Source organism: Nannospalax galili, unplaced genomic scaffold (genome assembly GCF_000622305.1).
Source record: "Nannospalax galili isolate Female #2095 unplaced genomic scaffold, S.galili_v1.0 scaffold85, whole genome shotgun sequence".
In the NCBI taxonomy this organism is placed as follows: Eukaryota; Metazoa; Chordata; class Mammalia; order Rodentia; family Spalacidae; genus Nannospalax; species Nannospalax galili.
This window is the reverse complement of record NW_008358866.1, coordinates 2,656,408-2,667,339: the sequence shown is the minus strand read 5'-3', so window position 1 is coordinate 2,667,339 and position 10,932 is coordinate 2,656,408. Positions and strand designations below refer to the sequence as shown.

The window sequence follows — 10,932 nt, the reverse complement described above, 5'->3', positions numbered from 1 at the left end:
TGTCCTGGAACTATGTAGTCCAGGCTGGCCTCAAACTCACAGAGATCTGCCTGTCTCTGCCTCCTGAGTGCTGGCATCAAAGGCATGCACCACCATGCCTGCCTTTGTCATGTATTTTTCATAAAACAATTCTTTTTAGCTGGGTAATATACCACTGATATGTTAAATTAGATTTTGCCAAGGGTGACTCCATCTATAGCAAACTGTGCCCTAAGTTAGCTCTAAGTTAGTATGTAGGAAAAGCTGAAAACTAATTTAAGAGCACATTCTTTTAACAAGTTACTAGCTGAGACTTGGCAGATCATAGTACTCTTTCCAGCCATGCAGAGCTGCGACCAATTAGCTAGCTCTATATGTTATTCCTTTTTAGCCTCCAAATACTGTGATGCTGCTGTGTGGAACTCTCTGAACCTTCATTGGTTCAGAGTACTATTTGACTCATGAATGTTTTCTTTCCTTAAGTAAATTCTGCTAAAATTGATTTGTCTAGTTTCTTTCACACACATTACTTAACCTCTTCCTTAGTATTAGGTATTTGGGTTTCATTACAATTTTAACAAATAATTCTGGTGATATTTTGGTCTTTACATTTTGTTTGTGTGATTCTTTTTTTTCAGGTAGAATTGGTTGCCATCAAAGAACACAAACACTTTAAAATGTAATAATTATAATACTATTATCTGGTATTCATGGAAAAACTGAAAATAAAGTCTGTAAAATTAAAAGAAACATCCATCTACCTACTAGTGGAAGTCAGTCACTGCTAACAGCTTTATTTTATTCTAATCATGTTTCTTCCATAAAACACACTCAACTTCCCTTTTTCCCAGCTACTTCCACATGCCTGGAAATAAACTGTCTGTTAAGGTAAGTCTCCATCTTTTAACCATTAATATTGTATCATTGCATTTCCTCAATTCACTTAATAGTCTCTGCAAAACATAAATTTAATATCTGTATAGTTTTTCCACATGAAGCATAAATAAATTTATTTAACCATTTCCTATATAGGGACACTTTGGCTATTTCGTTTAAATAACAGTCAGTGCAGAAACTTGGTTCTCTTTACGAACTAGTTCCTTAAATGACTAGAGGTTCATCTCACTCTTTTTATTTATTTATTTTTTCCGTCTTTTTGAGACAGGGTCTCCCTGTAGCCCCAGCTGTCCTGGAACTCACTATGTAGACCAGGCTGGCCTTGAACTCACAGAGATCCGCCTGCCTCTGCCTCCCAAGTGCTGGGACTACAGGCGTGCGCCACCACGCCTGGCTTTGAGGTAAAAGTTTTTACTAGAAGTAAAGAAAGTTAAGGCATAAACATATTTTTATAACTTTTATTAAATTTATTCTATGGCAGCTTCATCTATATACGTAATGCATTCTGCTTACTCCCAACTTTTATCTTTCTCCCACGTGTCAACTCCCTCTCCTCCCTACATGTCCCTTTCCCGTATTTATGCTGTTCTGTTTTGTGATCTACTGAGTAGAACCAGGGTCATCTGTATCACCCTGGGTTTGTAACTATCCACTGGGGATGGTGGGCTCCTAGTGGGTACAGAACTGAAGACAATGACTGCCCTCTTCCCCTCCCCCAGAATCCACCAGTAGTCAATAATTCATCAAGGAGTTTTAAGGCCCTGTGAGCCCCTCCTGGATCCATGATCCACTGTTGACAGACCCTGTCTTGTGCAGGCAGCCATGGCTGCGGTAAGATCATGACTGCAATAGTTGTGCATGCCAGGAAGATGGAATGCTGCAGCCCTTCTGTCCATCTTCTGGCTCTTGCATTTCTTCTTTCCTTCTTCTGCCATGTTTCCTGAAGGCATAAACATATGTGAATATGTTGTCAAGTTGCTTTCCAGAATACCTGTTCTCCACAGTGTATATTATACAAAACATATTTTCCAGAATTATTCTCTTTGCTAAATTCAAATAGAAACACATTTCATTAATGCTTCATTCTGACTGCATAAATTTATTTTTTAAACATTTGCTACTTCATTTATTTATATTTCCTAACATTTCATGCTTAGAGAATCTTAAAAATTGGGATTATTTATATCACAATTTGGCTTAACTGCAAAAAGTAAACAAACCCATATGGATAGCATGGCATTAGCTGTGGCTTTTATGGATTGTTAATAAAGTTCACCTCAACTTTTAGATATTCCCTGCACAAAAGAAAACTGACTCTCATTTAATAACTCTAAGCTATTTAAACCCTTATAGATAAATCTCCCCCATAGGATTCCATTAGGAATTTTCTGTTAAGGATCATATCTTAAGAAACTAGACTTTGAAAGAGTAAAGTTATTGACTAGAAACTTGCAAACTATTTGACTAATTTGCTACTAGAGTCTAAAATAATTGGCACAAAGGAATTCCAAGACTTCTCTTGAAGTTTCTTTTTCCTGTTATCTGTCTGCTGAATTGTTTACCTATGGGCAAGATATTTTCTACAGGTGAAACTATTATGAGGAAATTATGTATTGATAGTCACAAATTGTCCTACTTAGGAAAATCTATAATTGTCATTAAATCCAGTTATATTGACTAAGATGCGCTTAATTTTATAAAGAAAGAAAATGTTTTTAATTCATTAGCCTTGTTGTTGGTTGTTGACAATGATAACAATATAATTTAATCATATAAACCCAGACGGATTAAGGAATAGAAAATATAAAAAGAAACAACAGCAAAGAACATATACAAACATCTGCATGATTTTGCAGAGGTACAGGTACTTCCAAACTGTAAGAGGAAGTAATAATGAAAGGAAGTGTTTAGATACCTGAGTACATAAAAATGAAAGTCTTTTGAAAATAAAGGTTACTGGAAAGAAAAATGAAAAGAAAGACTACAAACTGAGAAAGATGTTTTTGAAATATATGGTAAATATATATAACACTCATGAAATTACATTCAAATCAATAAAAGGATGAAACTTTATTATGGCCAAAAGGTACCAGTGCAAAGTTCATATACACTAACATTAGGAGATGCATGCAAGGAGCCAGTAAACATATGAGTAATTATTCATCAACTATGAAAATGTTTTTAAAAATAAATAGATTTAAAAATTTTTCTCTTTTAACAACATGGTAGCTATCTGAAGAATTACAACCTGGAATGATGTGAAATACTCATAAACTGCTGAAAACAGTTATTTTAATATTTTGGAGAGAATTTGTATACTGTTCATCCAAAAATTTCATGTTCGGCCTGGTAGCTGTTGTTCAAATGAGAAATGTCCCCCAGAGCCTCATGTATTTGGACACTTGATTCCCAGTTAGTAGGGCTGTTTGGGAAGCTTTTGGAACACTTAAGTGGTAGAACCTTGCTAGAGGAGTATGTCACTGGGGCAAAGATCACTCCAATTCCAGTTCTCTATCTGCTTCCTGAGTGTGGATGAAAATGTGATCAGCCAGCTTCCTGCTTCTGCCAGCTTTCCCTGACTGCTGGCATGCCTTCTCCACCAAGATGGATGCCATCCCCCTGGCACCATAAGCCAAAATCAACCTAGTCTTCCTAAGTTGCCTTTTGTAAGGTTATTTATCACAGCAACAGAAAGTAACTAATGCAGTGACACATACTTGTAATTGGTGTACTTGGGAGACTGATGATTGTGAGTTCTTGGCCAGCCTGGGCAACACAGTCAGACCTATGTTAAAAACCAAAACCAAAGTTTAGGGAGATGACCCAGCAGTCAATCGACTTGCTGCTCAAGCAGCAACAGTGAGGGCATGGGGGGGGGGTTCTAAAACCCAAAGCCCTTGTAAATAATTCCTGTGCTCAGAAGGTAGAGACAGGGGATCCCTTCCCCAGAGGAGCAAGCTGGGTAGCTGGAATAGTGGTGTCAGCAAGCTCTGGGCTCAATTCAGAGACCCTCCCTCAACAATAAAGGTGGAATGCAACAGAGGAAGACTCCTGACATCAAACCTGGGCCTCTACATGCACACATGTACAGCTGCACAAACGTGTCTACATGTGTAAACACATACCACACACATACACATGAAAAACATCCAAACCCTAACCTAAACCCCAAATCAGAACAAATCCCAAACCCCCAAATGTTCAAAATATCCAGACTAGGAGATTCCATAGCTTCAATTCTAGAAAGTATCAGAAAGTTGTGGAAAGCGTGATAGAGAAATTTAAAAACATGCACATAGTATACATGTATCAAGGGCATTCATTCTAGAATATTTATAACATGGAATATTGGAGAAACAATCTAATACCAATAGTAAATTATGTATACCAAACGTAGTAGAAAATATTACACAGCTATGAAAACTTTGTTGGTAAAGATTTTAGTGACTTGAGAAAACTCTGCTTTTAAGGAAAAATAAAACTACATGACCAATTAATCTTTCAGTTTTGCAGAGCACACACACAAAAGACCAGGCAGGAAATCCCTTGATCTACTGACACCATGGATATTAAGGGTGTCTTCTCTGGGTGATGGGGTCATTGGTGGGTTTTATATTTTTCTGGCATTTTTTATAATTTTCTAAAATGTTTACAAAAAGCATACATTATCAGAATCCAAATATACGTGCATATTGCATACACACATGCATATGTGAGAGGGAGGGAGGATGAAATATTTCTTATTTTTTTTCAGGTAACATCAGAGACACTGCTGTTGACAGATTCAGGTCTATTTATATTTAGTGTGGATTCCTCAAGTACCAATTGTCGGAATTTTGGGTGCTCCTTTGAACGTCAAGTCAAGAAGTAGCTCTTGAGATCTCTGCTACCATACAGTCATGTCTTCCTTCCTGTTCACCACCTGGTGGGCAACACACAAAATAGAACATCATTCCATTTTTTGGTACAGAAGAGAAACTTTTCCAGAAGCAAAAAGGTTTACTTGCCCACACATCTGTATGAAATATTACCAGATACCAGCAGCATTTACAGTTTACATTACTTGCCCAAGGTTACACATCTGTGTGAAATACTACTAACACCAGAAGTATTTACAGTTGGTCACATCAACACGTTTCCCATCTAGTGCATGCCAAGTACTCTTCCAAGAGCTTTGTGTGCCTCAATGTAATTAACCCTCATGACAACCCCAAGCTGTGGGCACTATTATCATTTTCATTAAATAGGTGAGAAAAGGAGTCAAATACAAACCTCAGGGGTCCTTCCTCCCTGCCATTTCAGGCAAACCCTCCTCACCTAGAAATATTCTGAGCCTACTCAGCCCAGATCATTACAGGGGTTGGGGGTGTCAGTCAGTCAGTCTCTTCCCCTCTCTGTTTCTGGGTATGTGTGTGTAGGACACAGGGGAGAGGGGAGGGGGAGGGGAAGGAGGAGGAGGAGGGAGAATTTTAAAGACCCCCCCCCCCCCCCCCCCCCCCCGCTCCTCGGAGGAAAACGTGTCCCGATGACCTGCTTACTCTGGCTTGTTCCGCGCGGGGACACAGTGGTCCAAAGAGGAGACATCCCGGAGTAGCCGCCGCTCTTGCCCTCCGTCTAGTCACGCGGCACCCGCGTGCACAGCTCCTGGCGTGCGGGGCTGCGCCTGAGCCGAGGCCCGCGCCACCTGCTCCCGGCTCCCGCGTCCCCGCCCCGCGTCCCGCCCCCGCGCCGCGCCCACGTCCGGCGGTCCCTCCCTCCCTCCCTCCGGCGTGACGGGAGCGCGGGCGCAGTCTGTCCGCGCGGTGAGCTCGGAGCTGTCAGCGGGCAGAAGCGTAGGGGGCGAGCGAGCGCGGCGAGCGCACTGTCCTCGGTCCTCGCTCCGGAAGCCGGAGCTGCGCCGCCGCCGGGGCCGCTGCCTGGACAGAGCCCGGAGCGCCGCGATGCTACTGCTCGCCCGGCGGCCGGCGCGGGCCAAGGACCCGGGGCGGATTGGCAGGAGTCCCCGCCCGGGGCGCTCGCCGCCCTGGAGCCCCGCCTGGCTTTGCTTTGGGGCGCTCGCCGTCTGCCAGGCAGCCTGGGCTGGGGACTGGCCCTCCTCCGGCCGCCCGCTTCCTCCGTGCCAGGAGGTGAGCAGCACCTGGTCCCTTACCTGGAGTTTGCGGTGCGGGGTGCGGGGTGGGGCGGCAGCGGAGACCCCGGCTCAGAATGGCATGGATCTGTGCTGGCCAGCCCCTTCCCCTAGAGGACAGTGGGTTTCGTCTGTGTATGGGGATGAAGTTGCTCGTCCCTGCTAGCTGGCCAGGAGAGGGTGTGTGTGGCTTTGCTGTCTTCGGCTGATGCTTTTCTGCCTGCGCTGGTGTTTGGGGGGGCTCTGAAGGACTTTGCGGCACCCTCTTTGGAGAGCCAGGTTCTCAGGACCTGGGGGTGAGGGAGAGATTTCAGGAAGCCAAAAAGAGTGGGGAAGCCCTGCCCTGTGGATTTGGAAAACTATCTTATCACAGCTTTTCAGAGACTCAGAAAAGACCCAGGAGGAATCCCCCCTCCCCTGCTTTCTCTGCTCATGGTTCCACAAATGCCTTATCCCTACTCCCCTCCTCTCAGTCTCCAGATAAGGCCCCGAGGATTTGCTATGGCACTGTGTGGTGTCTCCTGACATTCTGGCAAGACATGAGTATGAAGTAGAGAAAAGGAGTATGTACTTAGTGAAGAGGCTGGTTGGCAATGTAGAAAATTAAAAAGGGCAGAGCAAATATTCTCTTTGGGGGAGGAGGTTCTTCATCACCTGTCTGAAACCTTTCAACTATGTACTTTATAGCTTGAGATTATTTATTTACAGCCAAGAAGGATAAATTCTGGCTAATGAGATCCATCCCCCATTCCCCGCTTTTATAAAGGGAAAAGAGACCTAGGTTTGCCAAAAATTTACGGGGGTTTATCACTGGTACTTGTATTGGGTGTTTATCTTTTAATGTTCCAGAAAGTGCATCCTCTTAATGAAAATCAGTGAGGGGAAGGAAGTAACATTTCTGACCTACTTTGAATGATCATGTTGGAGAGGATGTGAGGCGTACATGCTGTTTTAAGGAAGATTGCTAGGAATCAGAGTGATGGGTTCTTTAAATTTATGCAGCAAAAGTAGGTTAGCCATTAGTCCCCTTTGGGAAGAAAGGCCAGATTCTGTTCCTTGTGTATGCTGCTATCACTTCTGAATTTTACCCAGGCTTGATTAGAGAGTATTTTCCTTCCAGACCTCATATATCACCCACAGATTCTCATCTTCCTCTCCTACAGTACAAGTCCCAGGACAGCTTGAAACGAAAGAGAATCAGATCAAAGGCTTGGGTGTGACTATACAGCTGTGTTGTAATTGGGTGAATCAGGCCAAGGGCTCAGCAAACAGCTGGGTTTAATTTCAGAGTGCTTTACTATTAGTTTGATATGTATCTGCCACTTCTTACCTGGGAATAATCCAGTCTCAGGATTCTGCAAAATTCTACAATATTTATTTACTTATTGACAGCGTCTCTAACCCAGGCTGGCCTCAAACTTCCTATGTAGCTGATGATGGGCCTTGAATTTCTAATCCTCCTATGTCCATCTCCCAAGTGCTGGGATTAAGGATGTGGGCCATGCTGGGGTTTTGTGGTGCTGGGGATCAAACCTAGGGCCTCCTCCATGCCAGGCAAGCCCTCTACCAACTGAGCTACATACCTAGCCCTGGACTATGACTTTAGATGAGCACATGCTCTACACACATATACCCATTCAGAACGGAGGCAAAGGGATAATAGAATGTTCAAGAAGTCCGTGTTCATCTGATTTCAGCTTTTTATTGAACTTCTTTTAGAAATTGTGTGTGATTTATCCTTTGATGAATATTTATTTATTTATAATTTATTATTAGACTTCTTTGAAGTCCCAAGTTTGAATTTTCTTTTTGAAAATAAATGTAGATAAAATATATAGAAGGATGCTTCTGAACCAGCTTGTGACTAAGTGGTGTTTTTAGAATCAGTAATGCATAGATCCACTTATATTCTTCCTGATGACTGCAGACAGTGTGACTTTCCACTGGGCATTAGAGGTCCCTCTGGGAGTAGGAGAGGCCACCCAGGAGCATAGTCTGTTGATGCTGGACCTAACTAGCTGTGCTAATTTGTACTCCAGATTATTGTTTTAATCTAACATTATTTTGAAGAGGAAAACAAGAAGAGAAAGTAATTTTCAGGCTTTGAGGGTAAGGATGTCTTATTCTGGGTGGGGATAAAGTGATTTCTCTTGTGCTTAGCAAGTCCTGAGATACAGCTTACAGCTATCGAAGTGTGGACACATGTACAGTAAAATCACAATTCTGTGTCCTTTTTTTTTTTTTTTTTTCCCTTGAAACAGAGTCTCATCTCTACAGCCCAGAATGGCCTGGTTCTCCCAATAATCCTGTGTGAGTTTCTTGAGTGCTGGAAGACACAATACCCCACTCATTCCCTTTTTTTCCCCTCAACATTTAAGGGAGTTACTACTGTGTAGAAAGGACAGCACTGTGAGGTAGGGAAGAGTGGAAGAGCTCAGGTGGGGGGCTTTGAGGTGGGAAGCTGGAGCCAAATCCTAATAATATGAGCGAGAATTGAAGAGTATGGAAAAATCTGCAAGGACCTTCTAAACCTTATTTTCTCCTCTCATAGTTTTATAAAGTAAGCAGTGTTTAATGAAGTTACAAAGACTCTGATTTTCCTTGCCTAGTTGTAGAGGAAAAGGAAAAGCAGCATAGAAAATTGTCCTGGGAGTAATCTAGTGATGATTGCCGGAGATCAGAAAAAGGACTCTTCAAAAAGAATTGGATTGCAGAGAAAAGTTTCACCTCAGATTTTATGGTGAATTGGACTCTGAGGCAAATTCTAGAATACACCTTCCTTTATCAAGGTCCTTGGATTATAGAGTTGAAGAAGGGAGAAAAATGATTGCTTTGGAATGTTCAGCTGGTGATCAAATCAGCAGGGAGGAAATGTAAGCCCAAATAGGAAGTGATAATTTGGGAGAGAGAAATAAAAGTAAAGTCAGTGAGCCAGTAGATGAAGGGCGAGCACAGCATGTGATCTCTTTAAATAGTATTCAGATATTTTAGATGAGTACTGGACATTGGAACATGTGGAATTAGTTGGATTTTTGTATGAGAGAACTTATGAAGGATGTTTTCTGGGGTTTTTAGCATCTGCTTTTCCCTTGTATAATGATTGCAATAAAAAGTAACTTATGACTATGAGAATGAAAATACTATATTAAAGTGAAACTGTATCAGTGTGAGAGATGTTTATTGATAGATTAGTGGAACTAAATGCTAAGATTTAAAGAAGTGTCTAGAGGGAGACTTGAAAGGTTCATAGCATGGGCCTACACCTGAGAATTGGAGTGGGATTTTTGACTAATTGACTAATTGGACCTATTAGGGCAGCCAGAGGAAAAAAGTATCCAGACCAACAGATGATTTGGAGTTGGAATAAGATATTAAAAGAGAGTTCATGAGAACAAAAAAGAACAGCTCTAAGTGGATTATGTATACATTATTTAAGTTTGGTAAATGAAATCACAAGATAGCTGATTCTTAGTTCACTGCTCCAAAATCTTGCATAATATGATTTCATTCATCTCTGAATTTTTATTGAATGATGACTTTGGCTAATGGTTTTTATGCCACCAACATTTATTCAGCTTGTACTAGTTTGCAGGCAAAATTATAAAATACAAAATAAAAATATAGTGTATTTGAGTAAGGATGGGAAAGCTATGTAAACAATCGCAATTAAGGAATTTTGTGCTGTAAGAGAGATAAATAGCACTTGAATCCATAGAGAAGGATCAGAAAAGACCCTAAAGAGGATATGAAGGAGGCTTGAATGATGGTGGGCATTTGACAAGCAGACAAAGGTTGAGGGGAGTGGGAACCTTTGGGGGAAAGGCATTTCATGTAGAGAGCACAGATCAAAAATGGGAAGAAACACAAAGCTGGACTGTGTCATAATCAGTTACAACTGGAATGCAGTGAACACTGAGGAGCTTAATGGACAATGAATCTGAGAGGCACAGGCACCTGATCATAAAGTGTATTATGTCATGCTTGGTAGCTGGTCTTCATCTGATAGGTGATGGGAGCAAGAAACAGATTTAAAAAAGATGAATAATATAATATGATTAATTTTGGCAGTAATATGGAGGCCAAGATGAGAGGAGTGGGGAATAGAAAGAGGTCACCTGCTCCAAGGTGACTGTAATGGTCCAGGTAAAGGAAGGCACAACCTCAGCCAACAGGTAGCGATGAAGATGGAAAAGAGAGCATGGTGTTAGAAGATTGATAGTAGATGCAGAGACTGAGAGAATGAGAGGTTCCTGGCCTGATTAGGGAAAGGTGCCTCTGATGCCAGGAGAAAGAGTGTGAGGATGATGGATAAGGAGTTTTGTCTTCAGAAAGACTGACTTCCATAGAGTTGCTTAGTTGGCTCAAGATTATGGCTAGGCTGGGAGATTTGAGAATCACTTGGATGAAAGACATGGTTGGAAGGACAGGACTTGAGTTTTACCAAAACTAAAGGGAGCAGAAATGTTCACAAAGGAGATAGAAGATGATGACAAGTCTTGGGGAAGGGTGACTTACAGGAGTTTGAGGAAAAGGAGAAAAGCTTTTAAGATGTTTAAAAAATGTTTTATTTTTATATGAGTGTTTTACATGCATGTATATAACTGCACCCATGTGTACAGTGCTCACAGAGGTTAGGACATTGGATCCTCTGGCGTTACAGACAGATGTTAGTTGCCATGTGGGTGCTGGGAACTGAAGCCTGGTTCTCTGGAAGAGTAGTCAGTGCTCTTAACTGCTGAAACCATCTCTCCAGCCCCAAGAAAAGCTTTTGAAGAAGAAAGTGTGTGTGTGTGTGTGTGTGTGTGTGTGTGTGTGTGTGTGTGTGTGTATGGAGCCACACACAGAAGAAGAGGACAAAAAAGAGGACACTTTTTGAGTGTTTGTTTTGTGTGCGCACGGGCCGAGAGTGTCTCTATGTGTGTGAGGGG

The 10,932-nt window shown here is 41.9% G+C and overlaps 1 protein-coding gene and 1 long non-coding RNA gene across 3 annotated transcripts in view; one reads left to right on the top strand and one right to left on the bottom strand.

Annotated features, from left to right (window-relative positions):
- Window positions 1-1,320: 1,320 nt before the first annotated feature.
- LOC103725171 lies at window positions 1,321-5,578 on the bottom strand. Its single transcript, XR_606850.2, has 3 exons — window positions 5,415-5,578; window positions 4,699-4,798; window positions 1,321-1,816 (listed from the first exon to the last, which is right to left on the bottom strand). It is a non-coding gene; the product is annotated as an uncharacterized LOC103725171 (long non-coding RNA).
- Window positions 5,579-5,813: 235 nt separating this feature from the next.
- The window catches only part of Kiaa1324l (KIAA1324 like), a 189,148-nt gene continuing 184,029 nt past the window's right edge, over window positions 5,814-10,932 (top strand). The window contains exon 1 of one of the 2 annotated variants that reach the window (XM_008822474.1): window positions 5,814-6,002. In XM_008822474.1, the coding sequence (XP_008820696.1) occupies window positions 5,817-6,002 (186 nt within the window). In that variant the 5' untranslated portion in view covers window positions 5,814-5,816. The remainder of the gene's footprint in view (window positions 6,003-10,932) is intronic. The other variant, XR_003847682.1, reaches the window with a different exon arrangement.